The sequence below is a fragment of the Lontra canadensis genome, unplaced genomic scaffold (genome assembly GCF_010015895.1).
Source record: "Lontra canadensis isolate GAN:19392208 unplaced genomic scaffold, GSC_riverotter_1.0 scaffold3, whole genome shotgun sequence".
Taxonomy (NCBI): domain Eukaryota; kingdom Metazoa; phylum Chordata; class Mammalia; order Carnivora; family Mustelidae; genus Lontra; species Lontra canadensis.
In genome coordinates this window covers 46,400,671-46,425,553 of record NW_022630997.1, presented here as the reverse complement: position 1 = coordinate 46,425,553, position 24,883 = coordinate 46,400,671, and the positions used below count along the sequence as shown (strand labels likewise).

Below are 24,883 nucleotides of genomic sequence, written 5' to 3'. Positions count from 1 at the left end.
AATTAAATTTTACATTAAAAAAAATTTTTTTTAAGTTGAGAAAAAAATTTTAAAGATGAAAAACATTTTTCATCTGTTCTTTTACGATTTTAGTATATTGTGTCTTAATTAGAAAAATCTACCAGTTCTTGCTTATAAATCTTCCATTTCTTTTTGTTGTATTTTAATTTCATTTTTCTGCATTTAACTATTTTATTCACTTCATGTGTGTAGAATATTGGTAACAACTTACATTTTTTCAGATGACTACCCAGCCATCCAAACCACTTACTTAATTGTCCATCTTTTCTCCACTGATTTGTATTTGTTTATGTTTTTTTTTCAGTTCTGTTATCCCAATGTTATGTGTCTCCTGTATAAGCATCAAATAACTCTTAATTATTTAGGTTTTATGTTTTCATATCTGATAGAGGTAATTCTTCCTTTTAATTTTCAGAAATTTCTTGACTTTTCTTGACTTATTTTTCTGTAAGTTAATAATCATCTTGTCTAATTGCAAGAATAAAGCCCTATTGGTATTATTAGTGGAACCATATTCCACAGAAAATTTGGGGAATTGAATTCTCTTTGATGTTTGGTCTTTCTATCCTAGATAGTATACTTTTCTATTGGCTAATGCCTTCTTTTGTCCTTCAGAGGTGTTTCTGTTGTCGTTGTTGTTTGTTTTTTTGTTTCGTTTTTTAAGGAATTTCTACACTCAATATGTAGAGAACTCCAAACCCCAAGATCAATAGTCACATGTTCCATCAACTGAGCCAGCCCCATGCCCCTCCTTCAGAGGTGTCTTGAAGTTTTGTTCCTAGAATTTACATGTTTCTGGTTTTTCAGTTTATTTTTCTTGTGTATTGGAAGTACAGTCGGGGGCACCTGTATGGCTCAGTCAGTTAAGTGTCTGCCTTTGGCTCTGGTCAGGATCCCAGAGTCCTGCTCCCTGTGTCCGGCTCCCTGCTCAGTGGGGAGCTTGCTTCTCCCTCTTCCTCGACCTCTCTCCCTGCTTGTGCTGTCTCTTTCTCTCTCTAACAAATAAATACAAATCTAAAAAAAAGAGAAAAGAAGTACAATCATGTAGTCTATAGTGACAAGTTTAATTCTCCTTTCCAAATTTTGTGTTATTAATTTCTTTCTTTCATTTAATGCAGATAGTCAAATAGACTAACTCCAGCTTTATATGGCTTTGAATAGGGCCTCCTTATCTTGTTCCTCTGTTTAATGGGAACTTTCCGGGGCATTCTCATGATCAGGTCATCAGGGAAGGCCTCTCTGGGGAGGGAATATTTAAGCTGTGAACTGAGGGACAAAGGGAGCCAAGAATGCCAGAAAACTCTCTAGAAGGCAAGGAAGAGCATTCCTAAGCAGAGAAAACAGCAAATACAAAAGTAAAAAAGAGATTATATTCTTTAATAATCTCAGAGGAGTCCTGTGATTTTAAGTAGGTGGAGAGTAGAACCAGATGAGGGTTAAAAGGTGTAGGCAGAAGCCAGAGCGTGAGTGCACTAATACAAGGAGTTTAGGTTTTTGTCCATGAACATGAAGCCTTGAAGCACTTTAGTTAGGGGGATGTTCTCTATCTGGTTTAGGTTTTATAAAGAGCCTTCTAAGGTATTAACCAACAATCTGTTATCTGTTGCTGCTTAACAAGTACTCAACTTCAGTAGCTTCGAACGATAAACATCTCAGAGATTTTGTGGTCAAGAATCTGAAAGCTGGGCACCTGGCTGGCTCATTCAGTAGGGTATGCGACTTTTTTTTTTTTTTTAAAGATTTTATTTATTTATTTGACAGAGATCACAAGTAGGCAGAGAGGCAGGCAGAGCGAGAGGAGGAAGCAGGCTCGTTATGGGGCTCGATCCTGCGACCCTGGGATCAAGACCTGGGCTGAAGGCTTTAACCCACCGAGCCACCCAGGCGCCCCGCGAATTTTTTTTTTTGTTGTTGTTAAGATTTCTTTATTTAGAGAGTGAGACAGCGAGCACGGGAGCAGGGACTGGGGGTGAGGGGCGCAGAGGGAAAGAACCTCACGCAGACTCCCTGCTGAGTGGAGCCAAATCAAGGCGTAATCTCACAACCTGAGCAAGAATCAAGACAAACTGGGAGTCTGTTGCTTAACCATCTGAGCCATCCAGGCACCCCTGCACATGTGACGCTTATTTTTTATTTGTTTTTATTATTTGACAGAGAGAGACACAATGAGAGAGGGGATACAAGGAGGGGGAGTGGGAGAGGGAGAAGCAGGCTTCCCGCTGAGCAGGGAGCCCGATGAGGGGCTTGAATCCCAGGAAGCTGGGATCATGACTCCAGTGGAAGGCAGAAGCTTAATGACTGAGCCACCCAGTCACCCCCAGCATAGGAAGTTCTATGCAAGGGTGTATATACCAGGCGGTGGCGGTCCCTGGGGACATTTTGGAGGTGCCTAACACAATTCCATCTCTCTTCTTCACTAAAAATATTAATATGTTAAGGACACTGCATTAGCATCATACAACATACCTATCTCAGCTTTGCCAGTGTATCTAATATTTGGGGCGCCTGCTTGGTGCAGTTGGTTGAGGGTCTGTCTGCCTTCAGCTCCAGTCCCGAGTGATCCTGGGATCCTGGAATTGGGCCTGCCATCAGGCTTTCTGCTCAGCTCTCTGTCTCATTCTCTCTGGCTCTCAAATAAATAAAATATTCATAAAAATCAATATATATAATATTTAACATATATCTATCTCACTTAGTCCTATTTTTTTTCTAAAGAGTAAGTCCTTTGTGGACCTTTATTCACAAAATAATGCTATTATAGTATTAACATTTTCCATTATGTCAACAGACATAATCAACAGAAAAGTTCATACAATATAAATGTACAGCTTACCAGGGCGCCTGGGTGACTCTGGGTTAAAGCCTCTGCTTTAAGCTTGGGTCGTGATCCCAGGGTCCTGAGATCGAGCCCCACATAGGGCTCTCTGCTCATCGGGGAGCCTGCTTCCCCCCTCTCTCTCTGCCTGCCTCTCTGCCTACTTGTGATCTCTGTCAAATAAATAAATAAATAAATAAATAAATGAATAAATGTACAGCTTAACTATAATTATAAAGAAAATACTCATGAAGCAAACTACCCAGGTCGAAAATGGAGTATTCTTAGATTCCCAGAAGCCCTGAGAACTTCCCATCCTGACTTTTGTGGTAATTTTCTTGGTTTGGGAGCACCTGGGTAGCTCAGTCAGTTATGGTTCTGACTCTTGGTTTTGGCTCAGGTCACGATCTCGTGGGTTGTGGGATGCAGCCCTGTATTGGGCTCTATGCTTAGTCTGCTTGGGATTTTCTCTCTCTCCTCTCCCTCTACTCCTCCCCCTGCTCACATATGCCCATGTTCTCTCTCTCTTTCTCTCAAACAAATAAATAACCTTAAAAAAAGTGGTTTTTCTTGCTTTTTCCCTCCACTTAACATGTTTCTCAACAGTATAGTATTTTGTTGCGCATCATTCTTTTCTATCTTGCCCTTATATAGTACCTTGAACATTTGCTGAAATAAATAGCAGAGATTGGTTCTCAATATCTGGCATTGATAGTTGACATAAGTTGATTAATCTGTATCTGTTAATTCTGAATCCTTTACTTTCTTGTCCATTAAGTATCAAAGGGTAAAAATTTCCTTACAATGTGGCAGCTGGCTCTCCCTAGAGTAAGTGATCCAAAAGAGAGTAAGGTAGCTTGGGATAATTAGTGGGATTTTGGAGGATTCTTCCTTCCTGCCTTTCAGACTTTCTCTTATGTAGTAATAATTACACCAGTAGAATTTAGTGTATACTTTTTTTTTTTTTTGAAGACCATATGAAATCTATAGTTCAGAGATTTTGGTAGCAACTTTCTGTCACTATTATTAAGTCTTCAAGGTTTGTTTTTTTGTTTTTAATTTGACAAAGAGAGATCACAAGTAGGCAGAGAGGCAGGTGAGGGTGGGGGGAGCAGGCTCCCTGCTGAGCACGGAGCCTGATGCAGGGCAGGATCCCAGGATGCCAGGATCATGACCTCAGCCGAAGGCAGAGGCTTTAACCCACTGAGCCACCCAGGCACTCCAAGTCTTCAAGGTTTCTTAGGCAGAAAAGAGTATTTAGCATTTTCCATGACACAGCAGTAGCAGAAATACTTTCTTATTTTCCCTTTTGCAATATTTCTTTCAGAATAAATAGAACATTTCAATATGTTGTGATACATATCTGGCACTTTTCACAAATACAAAAACAATCCAGAGACAAGGAATGATGTAAAGCACAGTTGCTAAGCAACTTAATGAAAATTTTGATATCTGCTAGTGACAAGTCAGAAGTATAATCTTGATTTATAAAAAACCAAGAATTTATTTCCTATATCTGGGAAAAAGCTAGGTGTCCTACATGATTATATGTTATAAAAATCAAAATAGTCATCAAACTTTATTTTTTGGAAACTTTCCGAGTTATTTAAAATATTCATATGTTTGTTGCTCGTGCCCGAAGCACTGCCCAGCACATCGTCAACACTGAGTAAGTTTTTGATGAGTGAAGGAATATAGAGCGTAAATAAAACTGCTTTAGAATATTGATTGTTTTGGGGCACCTGGGTGGCTCAGTTGGTTGGGCGACTGCCTTCGGCTCAGGTCACCATCCTGGAATCCCAGGATCCAGTCCCGCATCCAGCTCCCTGCTCAGCGGGGAGTCTGCTTCTCCCTCTGATCTCTTCCTCTCATTCTCATTCTCTCTCTCTCAAATAAATAAATAAAATCTTTTAAAAAACCACAGAATATTGAATGTTTTGAATTTGAGTTGGTATCTTGGAATAGTTTTGCTGTGGTTTTCACTGTTAGCTCTTTTCTGAGGAAGGCAGAACTGGGAGTATTAGAATTGATAAGGTCGTCCATCAAAAATTTGAATTTTTGGTGGAGAGAGGATTAGGTCTCCATGGTCTATATGCTTTTTAGGATTTCATAACAGATTATTTTGAATAGCACTAGAATAATTCCTATATGGATATTTTATGCAGGAATGAAGTACAGGGAAGGGTAGAGGAAGTAAACTGAGGAATCCAGTAAACAGTTAACTAGAGGGTTGCATTGTTCCAGATTTCTTTTGCATCTTGCACAGTATCTATTTGTTGTGTATTTGATATTAAGCATTAGCCTAAAATTTTGTGTAAATTTCTTTGGCTCTGCGTGCAGGCTTACATTTGTTCACAGTGGTTGATTTCTATCCTGTTTTTATTATGCTGCACTTGGCTTCTTTTCTTGAAGAAGAGGCTTATTGCTTCTTTTTTTAATGGTCACACACAAAAAGCCTAACAGCAAATTCGAACTGGGCAGCACAACTTTCTGAGCCAGGCTCACCCTGTTCTGCCCTTGCTCTTAACACTGTTTTCTTCGCCAGGTAGTCATTAACACTCCCCCATAATTGTTGGTCTTTGGTAGATGTTTCTGACTCTTTGCTGTCACTGTGGGTCTTGTCAGGGACTAGTTATCCTGTTACTCAATAGATTTGGGGGGAAAGGTTGTACTTTGGACGTAACGATGTAGTTTCTTGAATCCAGCAGGCTCTATTAACTCCCACCTCTCTCTCTCTCTCTCTCTCTCTCTCTCTCACACACACACACACACACACACTACAATAGAGCCTCTGGGGTGGTGGCAGGAGTAGGGAGAAGATTGAAGCAGTAGGCTCCCCAAATGGCTCCCATGCCTGATCAATTCCCACCAGGAATTAGTTTGTAGGTTCTCCTCTGTAGGACTATATACTGGTCCGTAGAACAGGTGTGGCACTGAACATCTACAATTTATACAAGTGAATGTTTTGTTGCCTCCTCTGGTCTGAGGTGATCAGAGTTTTGGAAAAGGAGTAACCAAGTATCCAAAAGGTTTCGAACGATCTTTCCTGGATTTATACATGTATATGATTTTTCCCTTTGTGGTTCCTTTGTTCCAAGATTCTGCTTTAAATGTCTTTGGGCTGCATTTTTGTTTTGTTTTATGTGATGAAATGACTGTGTGTGTGTGTGTGTGTGTGTGTGTGTGTGTGTGTGTGTGATGAAATATAGGTTGGGGGGAGGTTGAAATGATAAATAATCAATGGGTTTTTTGGCTGGCCACCATCATTTTCTGTTGAAAGTATGGCTCTTTGTCTCCCACATGATTATTTGATATACTCAAAAATGCATTCCAGTATACTTAACCTACAGTGCTAAATTAGTTTCAGGTGTACCATACAGTGATTGAAATACTCTATATATTACCCAGTGACCATCAAGATAAGTGGACTCTTAATCCCTCTCACCTAGTTTATCCATCCCTCCACTTACCTCCCCTCTGGTAACCATCAGTTTGTTCTCTATAGTCAGAGTCTGTTTGGGGGGTTGCCTTTTTTTTTGTTTGTTCTTTTCTTTGTTCACTTGTTTTATTTCTTAAATTCCACATATGAATGAAATCACATATTTGTCTTTCTCTGACTAATTTCACTTAGCATTATGCTCTCTAGCTCATTCCATGTTGTTGCAAATGGCCAGATTTCATTCTGTTTTATGGCTGAATAATATTCTGGTGTGTGTATACACACATCTTTATCCATTCATCTATCAACAGACACTTGGGCTGCTTCCATAATTTGGCTGTTACAAATACTGCAGTAAACATAGGGGTGCATATAACTTTTTGAATTAGTGTTTTCATATTCTTTGGATAAATACCCAGTAGTGGAATTACTGCATCAGACAGTATTTCTATTTTTAATATTTTGAGCAACCTCCATACTGTTTGTACACACTAGCCGCAGGCGTTTATGTTTCCACCAACAGTGCACAAGGGTTCCTTTTTCTCCACATCCTTGCCACCACTTGTTTCTCGTGTTTTTTTAATTTTAGTCATAGACTAAATAGTCTATGTTGTGAGGTGATATCTCATTGTGGTTTTGCTTTGCATCTCCCTGTTGATGAGTGGTGTTGAGAATCTTTTCATCTATTGGCCATTGTATGTCTTCTTTGGAGAAATGTCTGTTCATGTCTTCTGTACATTTTTTAATTGGATTATTTGGTTTTTGCATGTTGTTATATCAGCTCTTTATATGTTTTGGATAATAACCCTTTATCGGGGGCGCCTGGGTGGCTCAGTGGGTTAAACCCTCTGCCTTCAGCTCAGGTCATGATCCTAGGGTCCTGGGATCGAGCCCCGCATCAGACTCTCTGCTCAGCAGGGAGCCTGCTTCCTCCTCTCTCTCTGCCTGCCTCTCCGCCTACTTGTGATCTCTGTCTGTCAAATAAATAAAACAAAATCTTTAAAAAAAAAAAATAACCCTTTATCGGACATGTAATTTGCAAGGATCTTTTCTCATTCAGTAGGTTGTCTTTTAGTTTTGTTGATTCTTTCCTTTGCATAAAAATCTGTTACTTTTGGGGTCCCTGGGTGGCTCAGTCCTTAAGTGTCTGCCTTGGGCTTGGTTCATGATCCCGGGGTCCTGGGATCAAGCCTGGCATCGGGCTCCCTGCTCAGTGGGAAGCCTGCTTCTTGCTCTCCCACTCCCCCTGCTTGTGTCCCCTCTCTTGCTGTGTCTTTCTCTGTCAAATAAAAAATAAATAAAAATCTATTACTTTCGGGGCCACCTGGGTGGCTTAGTTGGTTAAGTGTCCCAAGTTTTTATTTGGGCTCAGCTATGATCTCAGGGTTGTAAGATTGATCCCCACTGGGCGTGCGGTCAACTTAGGATTCTCTCTCTCCCACTGCTCCACCCCTCAATAAACAGATAAAGAAATACAAATTTATTACTTTGAAATTTTAAAATCCATCTTAAATTTACCCTCTGAGATAATGATGTTTAACAACTTCCAGTATATACAAACTAAGTTTTGATGTTAAAACTTCCAATGACAAGTGATAAGACAACTGCTGAAGGATGTTGAGCAAAGAAGTGACAGGGTCAATACTACTTAATAGGAAATCTGTTTATTCTACAACTTTATTAATTTCAGTAGAAGCTTATTTGATTAAATAAGCATGGGGTTTGGGAGCAGAATCTACTCAAATCATTTCCTCCTCCTTACACACTAAAATGGAAATCGTGTTTGGTTTAGATGCAGCATTAGAAATTATAAAGAAGGCATCTGAGAACTCCCTTAACTCTTAAAAAAGGCTAACTAGGGGCGCCTGGGTGGCTCAGTGGGTTAAGCCTCTGCCTTTGGCTCAGGTCATGATCTCAGGGTCCTGGGATTAAGCCCTTCATCGGGCTCTCTGCTCAGCAGGGAGCCTACTTTCCCCTCTCTCTCTGCCTGCTTGTGATCTCTGTCTGTCAAATAAATAAATAAAATCTTCAAAAAAAAAAGCAAAAAAAAAAGCTAACCAAAAATGGACTCTTAGAGATTCTTTGCTTATGATACTTAGGTTAACTATAAACTTTTAGTTAATGTTAGTTCTTCAAAAACAGATTTATATATATGTACATGTTTATCTAATAGTGTAATCTGTTTCATCATTGTCCACCTAGTAAGTAAAAATTGATATCGTGAATGAGCTTGCATTTTAACTAGTAAAGTTTAGGTTTTAAAAAAAATATTTAGGGACACCTGGGTGGCTCAGTGGGTTAAGCCACTGCCTTCGGCTCAGATCATGATCCCAGGGTATTGGGATCGAGTTCCGCATCGGGCTCCTTGCTCAGCAGGGAGCCTGCTTCTCTCTCTGCCTCCCTGCCTGCTCGCTCTCTCCTTCTCTCTGACAAATAAATAAATAAAATCTTTAAAAAATATATTTATTAACCATTTGTTTCTTCCATGAAGTCATTCTTCATAACCATTTTTTGTTTTATGTTACCTTTTTTGTAAATAGAACTTCTATTATATCGTTTTCCATTCTAATTCTAGATTTTCTTATAGTCTTAGTGCTTGATTGTTATCTTTGTACAGACGTTTGAAATTCTTAGCGGGTCAAATCTGTGTCACTATATACCTTCAGTCTTTCTTGTTGGTACAGAAGCCTATCCTCATCCGAACTATTATGAAAAATAGTGTCTCCCGTGCCTTCGTAATTTTAATGTATGGATCCAGTAGTTAATATGACATTTTTTCATTGATTTAAAATTCCAGTTCATTTTCTACATGTAATTTTTGTTGACATTGCTCATTTACCCATCTAAATCTGAATCTAGATTTGCCTCCCCTCGTAGAAACCTCTCTTGGTCTTTGAATTCCTTCTTTCTATGCCCTAAAGCTATGAAAACACTGTTACCTTATGTTTGTCTCTTGAGAAATCATAACAGTAATTTTGTTTTTCAGGACAGTCTTCTCTCTCCACCAATTTTGTTTTAAGCTGGTTTTGTTTTAAGATTTTATTTATTTGAGAGAGAAAGAGAGAGCATGAACAGGGGGAGGAGTAGAGGGACAACCAGACGCCCAGCCGAGCTTGGGGGCCCAACTCAGGGGCTCCATCCCAGGACCCTGGGGTTATGACCTGAGCCGATGTCAGATACTCAACTGACTGAGCCACCCAAGTGACCTCTCTCCACCAATTTTTATTTTATTTTATTTATTTATTTATTTATTTTAAAGATTTTATTTATTTATTTGACAGATGGAGATCACAAGTAGGCAGAGAGGCAGGCAGAGGGAGAGAGGAGGAAGAAGGCTCCCTGCTGAGCAGAGAGCCCGATGTGGGGCTCGATCCCGTGACCCTGAGACTATGACCTGAGCCGAAGGCAGAGGCCTCAATCCACTGAGCCACCCAGGCGCCCCGTCTCCACCAATTTTTAGACAAATGGTAATGAGTTGCCCTAAACCCCCCTAGACCAAAGGTTATATAGAATATCATAGGTGATTGCTCTTGATCCTGCCTTAAGAGCATCCCATGGGGAATTTCAATAGGTTCTCTCATCTGAACCTATCATCCGAAAATAAGTTTAATATGTACTTTTCAGAGCTACTCATAAATAGGCTGTTGCGGCAGAATAATTTATAATCAGAGGTAAAAGAATTCTGTCATAGATTTGCTAGGAAATCTTTTCCTAATGATCATCAGACTGATCTATCTTCTTTCTTTACTCTGTCTCTGAAAGTGCTAGCCCAATGATCAACCAGTTCCTTAACTGTCAAAGAAAATTCTAGGTCCTCATAGCCTTTCTTCAGCAGCTCAAACTATTGGTTACACTTCGCTCTTCTGAGAAGTTCATGTGTTGCTAGGCTTCTGTAACACTGCTTTCCCCCATCACTTCTTAGCACTTCAGTCAGCCGATCTGTAATCTGTCCTCTTGGTTGAGCTTATTCATGACCCTACCTCAAGCAGTCACCAGCGTGCTATTTACTGTGAAATCCTACTGCTTGCTTGCTTGCTTGCTTGAAAATAGCATATAGAGGGAACAAGGAGGAGACCAAGTGTAATGCTTGGAGATGAGGGTCCAGGAAGGGCTTTGGGGAAATACTGGCCCTTGAGCTACATCTTGTACACACAGCATGCGTCATGTGAATGACAGAGATCCCAGAAATAGAATCAACTATGTATAATAATTTAATAAAGGAGGTTTTATAAATCACAGATGACATCTGGTATCAATACAGTTAGCAGAATTCTTCCTCAGATAACATTCTTGCCTCTTAGAGCTTGCTTTCCAGAATCTTAGCATTGCCTTTGTACTGTCTTCTGTCTAGTGGCAAACTCCTGTAGTCCTTTAAGAGGAGTCTCCTCCATGAAGCCTTCCCACTCTAAACAGAAAGACTTAGCCCTACTTTGCAGAACTTAATTCATACAGACCCCTTACAGATGTCTTCTATTATCCCTCTAACAGTATTACAATATAAAAATACATTGCTAATATTATCCCCATTAGTTGAAATGATGCTGTACATTCAATTTTGCATTTGAATCGTTTCATTTACTCTTACTTAATTGGCTTCCCAGATGATTACAATTTGTAGCATATCATAATTAGACAAAATGATATCTTGCTCACCTGACAGTATTTTGGACTTGCTACTAATTGTTTATCTAAATTCACGAATTTTTTTTTTTAAGATTTTATTTATTTATTTGACAGAGATCACAAGTAGGCAGAGAGGCAGGCAGTGGGAAGTGGGGGGAAGCAGGTTCCCTGCTGAGCAGAGAACCGGATGGGGGCTTGATCCCAGGGCCCCGGGATCATGACCTGAGCAAAATGCAGAGGTTTAACCCACTGAGCCACACAGGCGCCCCTAAATTCACAAACTTTTTAGCTTAATTTACTTCAAATATTATCTAAAACTTAATAAACAATGAATATTCATTGCCCCATAGATTAACTTTAACTTAAAATAGAGAAATCTTTTATTTTGCAAAAATGTGTCCATTGTTAATTCATCGGTTTATGTATGAACGTATTCTTTGCCCTTCTTCCTTGGTGTCTGACAGTGGCTTGTTTTTTAAATCACCCAGGATTAGTACTTTCCATCCAGAGATCTGCTGGTGGCTTATCTCTTGACCTATGACCCCACACATCCAGTAGCTCTGTTTTTGAAACTTGTCTTCCATTTCTACAGGTCACCAGCACTTGAATCCCAAGCTTGTACTGAGAATAAAATATACAATATGAAACTTTGGCCAGCACCATAGAAATATTTTTAAATAAATAATTTCAGACTTACTAAAAAAATTGCGGGAATTACGTAGACTTTCTATATGCTCTTCCCTGACGTTTCCCAAATGCAGCTTTTTACCAAATTAGCTTTTCTTTATTTTTCACACTCCTTCCTTCTTTCTCCTTTGCTCCTCCCTCTTCTTTTTTTTTCCTTTACGCATTAATAGTAATTTGTAAACATGATGCCTTTACCCCTAAATACATTGTTGTGTGTTTTCATAAAACCAGGACATTCAGGCTCAGTTGGGGGAACATGAAACTCTTGATCTCTGGGTCATGACTTGAAACCCCACACTGGGCATAGAAATTTTTTTTTTTTATTTAATTAAAAAGAATGCAGTCTTTAAAAAAAAGGCTAGGACATTGCCTTATAACCACAAAACAATTAACGAAACTTTTACAAAACTACGGGACTATTATTGATGCCGTTATAATATTACTGTCTAATCTTTAGGTCTTGTAACTAATAATTTCCTTTATGGAAAAAGAGAACATTTGGTTTTGTATCTATATTCAATCCAGGATCACTTGTTTACATTAAGTTGTTACATACCACATTTCTTAAAACTGTACAATAAATTGTCATGAAATACCTAAGTGACTTAAAGACTTATTCAGTAAACAGGCTTGAGATGGTCAATCATGTTTTCTTTTTCCCTTTAATTATTGAGGTATAATTAATGTAAAATGAAATAAACACATAGAGGGGCACCTGAGTGGCTCAGTGGATTGAGCATTGGACTCTTGGTTTTGGCTTAGGTCATGGTCTCAGAGTTGTGGGATCATGCCCCCTTTTGCCCTTCCAGGATAAGTGGGAATCAGCTTGGGATTTTCTCTCTTCTTCTCCCTCTTTTTCTACCTTTTCCTCTCATGTGCTCTGTGTGCACATGTATAAACACACACACACATACACACACACTCGCTCTCGCTCTCTCCCAAATAAATAAATCTTTTTGAAAAAATAAACACAAAGGAGGCACCTGGGTGGCTCAGTTGGTTAAGCATCTTCCTTCAGCTCTGGTCATGATCCCCAGGTCCTAGGATAAAGTCCTGCATGGGGCTCCCTGCTCAGTGGGGAGCCTGCTTCTCCCTCTCCTTCTGCTGCTTCCCCTGCTTGTATTTCCTCTCTCTCTCTCTCTCTCTCTCTCTGTGTATGTGTCAAATAAATGGATAAAATCTTAAGAAAAAAAAAAAAGTCAGAGAAAACTAAGAGTGGGAGAAAATATTTGCTAATCATATGTCTAATGAAGAGCTTGTAGTGGCTCCTGGCTGGTTCAGTCAGTGAAACATGGGACTCTTGATTTCGCTGTTGAGAGTTCAAGCCCATGTTGGGTGTATAGATTACGTGAAAGTTTAAAAAAAAAAAAAATCTTAAAAAAGAAAAAAATAGGAGCTTGTATGACGACTTTTTATAAAACCTCCTGGGGTACCTGGGTGGCTCATTCTGTTAAGTGTCTGACTTTGGCTTAGGTCCTGATCCCAGGGTCCTGGGATCAATCCCTTAAGTCAGGCTTCCTGCTCAGTCTGGAGTCTGCCTCTCCTTTCCCTCTATCATACGGGCTGCTTGTGCTCTCTGACTCTCTCTCTATGTCAAATAAATAAATAAAGTCTTAAAAAAAAAAAACCCTCATATCTCAATAATAAATGGACAGTCTAAACTACAAATAATGTGGTTGAATAGTCCTTTTTCAAAGAAGATACACAGATGACCAATAAGCACATAGAAATATACTCAACATTGTTACTCATCAGAGAAATGGGAATCACACTCAAAATGAGTTGCCTCTTTACACTACACTACACTACAATTTATAACTGTCCATTATAAATAAAGGACATATAATAACAAGTGTTGAGGAGGGCCTAGAGAGATGGGAACCTTTAGTACATTCCTAATATGATTGTCAAATAGTCGTTCCAGTTTGGAAAACAGTCTGATGGTTACTTAAAAGAATAAACATAGTTACTATATAACCAAGCAATTCCACTCCTGGGTATGTACCCAAGAGAAACGAAAACATATATTTACAGAATAACTTGTTATATGAATGTTCTTAGCAGCGACAGTCATAATTGCAAATTGTAGAAACAGTATAAATGGCAATCAGCCAATTAATGAATAAGTATAAATGCCATATCCATGCAATGGAATCTTACTTGGCAGTAAAAAGAAATGAAGTACTGATAAGGGCTACAAATTTGAATGAAACATATGCAAAGTAGAAGAAGCCAGACACAAAAGTCCACAAGTTAGAGGATTCCATTTATATAAAATGTCCCAAACTTGTAAAATCCATAGAAATAGAAAATTGTTATGGGCTGAGAAAAGGGGGAATTTGTGATGTGTTTTGTAAGGATGGTGGAGAGGATGAAAATGTTCATATAGTGAGTCAACTCTGAGTATACATTGAATTCCATAATTTATTTACTGATTTATTTTTATTTCTTTATTTATCTTTAGAGATAAGAGTGAGCACCCGAAGAGGGTGTTGGGCAGAGGCAGAGGAGTGGGAGAGATAATCCTAAGTAGGCTCCACACCATGTGCAGAGCCCAACTGGGGGCCAAGGCGGGCTCAGTCTTAGGAACCTGAGATCATGACCTAGGTCAAAATTAAGAATCAGGACATATATTTATTTATTTTTAAGAGTTTATTTATTTATTCGACAGAGAGGTAGAGGGAGATCACAAGTAAGCAGAATGGCAGGTAGAAGGAGAGAGAGAAGCAGGCTCTCTCCTGAGTAGGGAGCCTGATGCGGGGTTTGATCCCAGGACCCTGGAATCATGACCTAAGCTGAAGGCAGCTGCTTAACCAACTGAGACACCCAGGGGTCCCTGAATTCATACTTCAAAAGGATATATACATTATATTTCAGTTGCTCTGATAACAAATGGTATATTGTAATATATTTATGAAAAATATATTTATGAAAGCTATTTAAGACATTTTTCATTCCAACATAATTTGCTATACATTTTCAGTTAACACAATTACCAAATGAATGTATATGTTTGCATAAGATATAACAATTTCATAATATATAATGGAGATTATACAAATAGATATTTTTAAATAACAGAAGAGTAGTCACAGGCATTACTCACCGAAGTTTGTATGCAACATTTACTTACCATCTATAGTGACTGCCATGTGACCACAAATTCAACAGTTTACAGATTAATACACCCTCCAGTTATGAAATGTGATTCTCAAGAAAAGTTTTAAAATTTGGGACATTTGTATCATTTAAAATCTTTTTTTTTTGAAATGAGAGTTTTCATCTTACTAGTGTAACTTACACCTTTTGAAATTTTCATAAAATGCACCCACATTAGGCTTTTGTGGTTTTTAACCATCTGTTCAACAAATATTTGATGAGCTGAGTTCTGAGCTCAGGAGCCAGGTATGCAAAAATAAAGCAAAAAGACATAAAATAGTGGCTAGTATCTGTTAGATCCTAGCTCTGTAGGGCTACTACAGAAAAGTTAAGAGACTTGCTACATCCTGAGGCAGTAAATTGACTAAGTGGTTTCAACCTTTTTTTTCTTAATTTAGGGTAAGATACACTTGTTTATTATTATTTTTTTATTTTTTAAAGATTTTATTTATTTGACAAAGAGACAGTGAGATAGGGAATACAAGCTAGGGGAGTTGGAGAGGGAGAAGCAGGTTCCCCACAGAGCAGAGGCTTGATCCCACGACCCTGGGACCATGACCCGAGATGAAGGCAGACACCTAAGGACTGAGCCTCCCAGGCCCTCCAAGATAAAGTTTTAAAAATAAATGATAGCACTTATAATTTATTTATAAATTACAAATTTATAAATTTATACTTACATAAATTTATATATGTATATATTTGTGTGTATATATATATAATATATAAGCAGAAGACTTATACAGCAGAAGATTGTAGAAACCTTAAGTCACAGAATTTTTCTAAATTGAGCACCATTGTGTGACCAACATCTGATATTACTAGCAGTTCAGGAGCATTCTTTTCCCCCTGACCTGTTACCGCCTAAAAGTAACCACTCTCCTATCTTCTGATATTATGGATTAATCTTGCCTGACTTTATATAAATAGTCTTAAAGTAATTATTCTTTTGTCTTCTTTCGTCAAGCATTAGAATTGTAAGATAAATTCATGTTGTATGTCGTAGCTCATTCTCACTCTTATTGTTCTGTTATCATAAGCAGTTAAAATGTATGGATTTATTCTTCTGGTGATTGACATTGGAATTGTTTCCAGTTTGAGATAATTATGAATATTGTTGTCATCTTTGGGAAATAGAAGAATACATTTTTTTGTATGATGTATACTTAGAAGTGGAATTGCCGGATTACGGGGGAAGGCAGGTGTGCATTTGCATAGCTTTGGTTGATAGGAACACGCAGCTTTCCAAGTGCTTATCTCTTCTTACATTCTCGTGAGTCACGTAGAAGTGTTCCCAGTTGCTCCACATTCTTACAAGTGCTCCACATTTTCCTTGTCATTTTAGACATTCTGTGTGGTATGTAGTGTTGTGCCTCTTTTTTTTTTTTTTAAAGACCTCTTTCATCTTTTTCTAGTGTAAAGTCTACAGTTCCGTAGTGTTATATATGTTCACATTGCTGTGAAATAGAACCCCAGAGCTTCTTCATCTTGCAAATCTGAAACTTTATACCCATTAAATAACTCTCCATTTCCCCATCACCACAGCCACTGGTAACCACCATTCCACTTTTATGTTTTATGAATTTGACTACTTTTGAGTAGTTCTGTAACTAGAATCATACAGATTTTCCCTTTTTTGTGTGTGACTGACTTACTTCACATAACATTTTCTCTTTATGGTTGACCCATGTTGTAGGATGTAACAGGATTTCCTTCCTTTTTAAGTGTGAGTAATATTCCATTATACGTATATGCCACATTTTGTTTATCCATTCATCTGTCAATGGACGTTTGAGTTATTTCCAGCCCTTGGCTACTGTGAATAGTGCTGCTATGAACATGCATGCGCAAATCCCTGTTTGAGCCCTTGCTTCCAACTCTTTTGAATATATACTCAGAAGTGGAATTGTTGGATCACATGGCAGTTCTGTTTTTCATTTTTTGAGGAACTTCCAAACTGTTTTCTATAGCAGTTGCACAATTTTAGAATCCCACCAGCATATGTAGTGCTTGAAAATTTTTTTACTTTGTTACATGACTAGAAATGTGGAACATATTTCACATGTTCATCATCTGTTTGATATTCTCTTGTGTTGAGCCTATTTGATTTTTTTTTTGGGCCAGTTTTCCTTTGTGTTTTATTACTCACTTGCAGAAATTTCTTTATGTATTTTGGGTAAAAATATTTTGCCATTTATGCGTATTGCCAGTATTTCTCCCACTGTATTGCTTGCCTTTATAGCTTTTTAATCTATTGGTATTTAACGTTTTTGATGGACAGAGGTTCTTAATCATAATGTAATCCAGGGTTTTGTTTTTTTTTTTTAATATTTTAGTTTTAAGTAATCTCTTCAACTAACATGAGGCTCAAACTTCTACCCAAGACGAAGAGTCTCATCTCTACCAACTGAGCCAGCTAGTTACCCCTATAATCCAACTTCTTAACTTTTTCCTTTTTAATTATTAAATTTGATAATTTATTCTAAAATGGTTTTACCTGCCTCAAGGTCATGAAGATGTTTCTTTCCCAAAACTTATTGTTTTAACTTTCATATTTAGATCAACAATATAACTCAAGCTACTTATGTGAAGTAGGGGTGACCATTCATATTTTTCCCATATGGATATCTACCTAGTATCATTCACTGAAAAGACTACTTTTATTGCAATGTCAACTTTTTCATAAGTCTGATGGCTATATATATGCATCTCCTGCACTCTTTATTCTATTGATCTATTTTTCTGTCATTGCACCAGTACTAAACTATAATTACTATAGCTTTACAATAGATAGTGATGATCTCATAAATTACTTTGCCTTTGTTCATTTTCTTGGCTTTTCATCTTCATTTCCATATATACTTGGGCACAAGTTTGTCAACTTCCACCCACAGCAAAATGAACTTTGATAGGATTTTGATTGGGCTTATGTCAAATCTAAGAATCCATTTGGGGAAAATTGACATGATAATAGTGTCTATTCCATGAACATGGTACTTCTCTCCATTTATTTAGGTCATCTTTAATTTCTTTTAATGTTTTTATAGTTTTCATAGGTCTTACACAGGTTTAACACTTGTCTTCCTCCATTTAGACTGCTATGAGAAAATACCAGACTGAATGGCTTCTATACAACAGAAATTTATTTCTCACAGTTCTGGAGTTTGGAAGTCTCAGATCAGGGTGCCAGCATGGTTGGGTGAGGGCCCTCTTCTCTTTGTGTTTTCACATGTTTAAAGGCATTAGGGAGTTCTGTGGTGTCTATTTGATATGAACACTAACCTCACTAATGAGAGCTTCCCCCTTATGACTTAATTATCTCCCAAAGGCCCTACTTCCTAATACCATCACAATTGGGATTCAGGATTTATTATATTGATTTTGGGTGGCCACAAATATCCATACCAAGGCAATACCCAAGGTGCTTATCGAACTTTGATCTGAATTTAGAGACCCATTATGCTTAATTCTCTGACGTTCACTAAAGGATATTTGGAAAATCTGGGGAAAGCACAGATACTTAATAAGCAGCATTTCAGCATTTCCCGTACAAAAACCCAATCAATGTAACTTTGTTCTTTGTTCAATAACTTGTAAAGTATCTAGAAAAATTTTGTTTGGTACAATATATATCATTTTGTATTTGAGCTTATTTGAAAGCAAATGTGTTCTTATTTGGCTGTAAAAGGACATAAATATAGAAAATTTTTTTAATATAAATAATTGTGTTTAGGGGGAAGGTCCTAAAGCCAACTCTACTCAAGGGATGCCTTGGTAGCAATGATTGTTAACCATCTGGAGTGACAGAAGAAAGTGATATTGGGTAACTAACATCTTAAGAAGTTTCATCTCAAGTTTATGTAATATTATTATAGCAACAAAAATGGAATCTTAATTATGCTGTTGGCTGCTCCATTTTGGTCATAGGGGTGGGCACCTTTATCATTTACTGATTATGTACTGATTAATGTGGTCAGTATCTTTGCTCTGTAAATTTGTGATCTGTGGAGGGAGTTTTAACCAGAATTGGTTGGTTTTATGTCTTGTCACCATTTTTATGTAATTCTTTTTGTACGCACTGGGACCACCGGGCAATATTAAGTACTTTTGAGGCCTTTTTAGCACCCCGTGGGTATGATGTGGTGTAAGATAAATCAATCACTTATTCAAAATTAATTGTTGTATTTTGCATTTACCATGTCAACTGAACCACCTTAATCTTATGATAATACGGGTATGTTAAATCCTTGTGGTAGCATGGGAAAAAATCACAGAAATTGCAGGAACATTGCTCTGTATATTAATTATTCTGTATAATAAAGCCATTCACCCAAGGCAAAGATCCATAACTTTGTGCAAATGCTAAATTTCAGGCCGAAGTTGATTTTTTAAATTGGGAGTCCTTGGTTATTTGCATGTAGCTGGATTTGTCCCGTTGTGGCATTTGTGGAAGAGCAGAACAGTTAGGCTCTTTTCTGGAGATCCTGTGTTGTCTGTTTTGCAATACTGTATCAACAGTGAAATAAAACACAAACAGCTTTGTTCTACTTTTACAAATAACTACCATACCACAGACTTCTGTTCTGCCTGTTGTTTGTTTAGTCAAGTAAGCTGGGATACTCGGATGAGTTGTGTGGATGCAGCTAGTCAGAAAACTGAATGTCCTAGAGGCTTCAACCCTTTCAGAAATAGTCGTGTTAAAGACCTAAAATGCAATGACACAGAGCTTTCAAAACGATATCCATTGCACTCAACTGTAGGTTTCTTGTTTTCTATAAATAAATGCATTCTGTTTTTCCAGGTTTTAAGAAGAGGCAGCGATGAAGAGAAAGTTCTTTGTTTGGTCCGGCAACGTACGGGCCATCACTGTCCAACAGCTGTGATGGTGGTTCTCATTATGGTATGGGACGGCATTCCTCTGCCCATGGCCGACAGATTGTACACGGAGCTTACGGAAAACCTAAAGTCATACAATGGTCATCCCACAGACCGAAGATGCACGCTCAATGAAAAGTAATCAAATCTGTTTTGTACTGATTTCCCATTCAGACCTCTGTCATACAATATGAAATTGTTCATGAACTACTGGGATGCCTGGATGGCTCAGTCGATAAGCCGCTGCCTTTGGCTCAGGTCATGATCCCAGGTCCTGGGATCCCAGAGTCCCACATCGGGCTCCGTGCTCGGCAGGGAGCCTGCTTCTCCGCCTCTGCCTGCTTGTGCACTCACTCGCACTCTCGCTCTCTCTCTCTCTCTCTCTCTCTGACAAATAAATAAATAAATAAAATCGTTTAAAAAAATAATCATTAACTGCCAGTTAGGCATATTACAGAATTTCAGGCATTCTGAAACTGAAGAATGAGCATATATTTTAAAAAGCAAGACTTGGTTGCATAGTGAGTTGAAACCATCGTAGGGTCAGTCTATCTATCTGTCTGTCTATCTATCTGCTAGTAATCTCTACACCCAGCATGGCACTCAAGCTCACCACCCCCAGACCAGACCCTGAGATCAAGAGTCACGGGGCTCCTCTGACTGAGCCAACCAGGTACCCTTAGAGAGTTTTCTTTTTCTGCTTCCCTCTTTGATGCCTGATCCCACTCACCCAGGGTCTGGAAGAGAGGAATTTTTCCAGAAAGGAAAAGCTCTTCCATAGAGAATTGTACCATATTCTCAGCAACATAAGAGAATATCTGTTTTCCTACTATCTTGCTGGGAATATGATGTCAAACTTGAGGTTTTGCCTTTTTAGTAGGTGATAAGTGGCATTTTTCATGTTAGGAATGAGTGGTTAAGATTGCCTTTTGAGGTGGGGGTACTTACAGCTCAGTCGCCTATTAATTGTTATAGCCCTTGTTTCTAAAGGATTGCTGCTGCTTTTATGTATTGGAGCTCTTCACACTTTGCTGTATAATGTCTAAACATTTTTGCCAGTTTGATATTTGTCTTTTTACTTCTGCTATGTTATCTTTTGCAGAAGTTTTCCATTTTTATTACTTTATAAGTAATCTCTACACCCTTGGGGCTCAGATTTACAATCCCAAGACCAAGAGGCACATTCTCCAGCAACTGAGCCAGCCAGGTGCCACATCCCTTTTCCTTTTTAGTGAAATTAATCATAATCTATTTATTCTTTTGTGTCTGAATTTTAACTGGTATTTAAGAACATTTTTCTCTCTTTAAAGGTATACAGTAATTCACCCATGTTTTCTTTTAGTCCTTGTTGAAATTGTAAATTTTTAAAACATGAATCTATGATGAATTTAAAATTTATGCTAGTTAATAGTGGGAGGAGGAGATCTATTTCTGTCCTTTTTTCCGTTTACGAAAACACCACTTAACAAGAGAGCATTTCTGGGCACCTGGGTGGCTCAGTGGGTTGAAGCCTTTGCCTTCAGCTCAGGTCATGATCCTGGGGTCCTGGGATCGAGCCCCACGTCCGGCTCTCCACTCAGCGGGGAGCCTGCTTCCTCCTCTCTCTCTCTGCCTGCCTCTCTGCCTACTTGTGATCTTTGTCTGTCAAATAAATAAAATCTTTAAAAAAAAAAAAAAAAGAGAGAGAGCATTTCTTTTCCCTTGTTTTGAAATGCCACTTTAATGTAAACCAAAATTATATATGAGATGGAATCCTCTCTTGTATTTGAAATTTATATCAGTGTTCTGGCTTTTCATGTACTAGTACCACATTTTTTTTAATTATAGAGGTTTTATAATATATTTCCATTTTGTTAGGAATAGCTCACCTTACTCGCTCTTTTTCAAAGCTTTCTAGTATTCTTTTCTGTTTATGCTTCCATATAATCTTTAAAATGAATTTGTCTAGTTTAAGATGGATCCAATGACATTTTTTTTTAAGATTTTATTTATTTGACAGAGACACAGCGAGAGAGGGAACACAAGCAGTGGGAAAGGGAGAAGCAGGCTCCCCACCAAGCAGGGAGCCCAATGTGGGGCTCAATCCCAGGACCCCGGGATCACAACCAGAGCCGAAGGCAGACGCTTAACAACTGAGCCACACAGGTGCCCCTCCAATGACATTTTTAATGAGATTTCATTAAATTAACTTACTATGATATTGAATCTTCCTATCCCATAACATGGTTTTTCTTTCCATTTGTTCAAGTTTGCTTTTGTGTCCTTCAGGATCGTTTTGTGGTGTTTTCTTCATACGTGTCTCTCTTTTTTAAAAGAAATCTCATATATACTGGGGTGCCTGGATGGCTCAGTTGGTGGAGTGTGCAACTCTTGATCTTGGGTTCTGAGTTCAAGCCACGTGGTCAATGTAGAGATTACTGAAAACATAAAAATCTTTTTGGGTGCTTGGGTTGCTCAGTAGGTTAAGGTCCGACTCTTCCAGGTCAGGTCATGAGATCAAGCCCTGCATTGGGCTCCACACGGAACATGGGCCCTGCTTGAGATTCTCTCCTCCCTCTACCCCTTCCCCTGCTCATGCTTGCTCTCTATCTGTGTCTCTCTCTCTCTCTTTCTAAAATAAATAAATAGATAAATAAATAAATAAAATCTTTGCTAGAAAAATTAAAAATCTTTAAAAACAGAAATATCATCATATATATAAAATATAAACATAATATATATTGTCCCCTCTCTGATCACCACACAAAATTAATTTGCATACCTTTAAAAGAATTCCTTTATGCTTATGTCATGATTTCATTACACTCTCCTTATCTTTACAATGCTAGTAATATACAAACGATTTTTAATGTCTGCTAATTCTTTTGTATATAGATTCACAGTTATCATAATAACTCTTGTATGAAGGCTCTGCTTTGAAGGATATATATATATAAATATATCGTCTAATTTAATCTTACCAAGAATCCAACAACATTAGTTTTATTCTGTTTCACTCAATGTAGATCTAGCATACCTATTTATTTATTTATTTATTTATTTATTTATTTGACAGAGAGAGATACAAGTAGGCAGAAAGGCAGGCCCTGGTGGGGGAAGCAGGCTCCCTGCTGAGCAGAGAGCCAGATGTGGGGCTTGATCCCAGGATCCTGAGACCATGACCTGAGCCGAAGGCAGAGGCTTAACTCACTGAGCCACCCAGGAGCCCCCATACCTTTTTAATTTTTAAGTCCTCTCTATACCCAATATGGGGTTCAGTCTCATGACCCCAAAATAAAAGTCTTTTTCTCTACTGACTGAGGCATGCCTCCAGCATATCTTTTTGTTTTTGTTTTTGTTTTTAAAGATTCTTGCAAGGGTTCCAGACTGGCTAATCAGTCAGTAGAGCATGTGACTCCTGATCTCAGGGTTGTGAGTTCAAGTCCCATACTGGGTGTGGAGCCTAGTTAAGAAATAAATAAAATAAATAAATATTCTTACTGACGGAATATATGCAAGAATCCTTCAGTGAACACTTCTATACCTCTCATAGATTTCATCGTCACTAAGTTTGTAACATTTGCATTTATACACAAAGCCACACATACACACAAACATATATATTATTGTCGATTTTTAAAAGTTTTTTCACTCTGGATTGTTAGGTAGTTGCAGGCTTTATGCCTTTTTCCTGTAAATAATACTTCAGATGGTATATTCTAAGAATGAGGACATTCATTTACATAACACCAGCAAATTATCAAAATAACCAAATTCATTAAAATGCTATTATCTAATCTATCTGAATATTTTCCAGTTATGTACTCTACAGGGGCACCTGTACATACTTAGTACATACTAAGCCACCTCCTGGCTTAGTCAGTTAAATGTCTGCCTTCTGCTCAGGTCATGGTCCTAGAGTCCTGGGACCAAGCCCTGCATTGGGCTCCCTGCTCAGTGGGGAGTCTGCTTCTCTCTCCCTATGCGCTCCCCCTGCTTGGATGGTCTCTTGATTGTTTCTTATCTCTTGCCTGGTCTTTCTTAGCACTGATTTTTTTTTTTTTTTAAGGTGTTTTAAGGTGTTTTTATTTATTTGAGAGAGCATGGGGAGGGGCACAGGGAGAGAATCTCAACTCCCCACGGAGCGCTGAGATCTCGACCCAGCAGAAATCAAGAGTCAGATGCTTTACTAACTGAGCCACCCAGGCTCCTGGGCTTTAACATGCATTGACTTTTTTGAAGGCCTAATTTTATGGACCATTGCTCAGGTTTTGTCTGATTGTTTCTTTCTAATTAAATTCAATTGAGAAATTAGTGGTAGACTGCGTTTTGTCTATAACATTAAGACCTATTTTCAGTTCATTTGTCCTATTATCGGTGATGTTGACTATTTCAGATATTCTGCAAAAGCACTTTTAGGTCTCATAATCCTGTACATTTCCTATGTATTTCATTGTTTGAATAACTATCAGCTATTATTTAAACTACATTTTTCTTCCCATATATCATTTTATTTTATTTTATTTTAAACTTTTTTTTTAAGATTTTATTTATTTATTTGACAGAGAGATCACAAGTAGGCAGAGAGGCAGGCAGAGAGAGAGGAGGAAGCAGGCTCCCTGCTGAGCAGAGAGCCCAATGCGGGGCTCGATCCCAGGACCCTGAGATCATGACCTGAGCTGAGGGCAGAGGCTTAACCCACTGAGCCATGCAGGCGCTCCAGCCCATGTATCATTTTAATGACATAAATGTATTATTTATTTTTCTTTTCATAGTCAATGTTATCTTAGTATCAGGTATTTACTTGACTTTTTTTTTTTTTAAGATTTTATTCATGCATTTGACAGAGAGATCGCAAGTAGGCAGAGAGGCAAGCAGAGGGGTGGGGGAAGCAGGCTCCCTGCTGAGCAGAGAGCCCAATGTGGGGCTCCATCCCAGGACCATGAGATCATGACCTGAGCCGAAGGCAGAGGCTTAACCGACCGAGCCACTCAGGCGCCCCTATTTCCTTGACTTTTACAATTAAAAAATACTACTAGGGCGCCTGGGTGGCTCAGTGGGTTACACCTCTGCCTTCGGCTCAGGTCATGATCTCAGGGTCCTGGGATCGAGTCCCGCATCGGGCTCTCTGCTTGGCAGGGAGCCTGCTTCCTCCTCTCTCTCTCTCTCTGCCTGCCTCGTCTCTCTCTGTCAAATAAATAAATAAAATCTTAAAAAAAAAAACTACTACTAGTTTTGATCTCAAAATTTCTATATACTTTTCATTTACTGATTTTTTTAACTAT

General features: G+C 38.3%; 1 protein-coding gene across 5 annotated transcripts in view; it reads left to right on the top strand.

Annotated features, from left to right (window-relative positions):
- Positions 1-24,883, top strand: part of TET1 (tet methylcytosine dioxygenase 1) — a 133,356-nt gene that overhangs the window by 87,995 nt on the left and 20,478 nt on the right. For 3 of the 5 annotated variants that reach the window (XM_032841657.1, XM_032841648.1, XM_032841641.1), the window contains exons 5-6: positions 17,839-17,943; positions 19,546-19,757. In XM_032841657.1, coding sequence (XP_032697548.1) covers positions 17,839-17,943; positions 19,546-19,757 — 317 coding nt within the window. The remainder of the gene's footprint in view (positions 1-17,838; positions 17,944-19,545; positions 19,758-24,883) is intronic. The other 2 variants (XM_032841677.1, XM_032841667.1) reach the window with 1 other exon arrangement.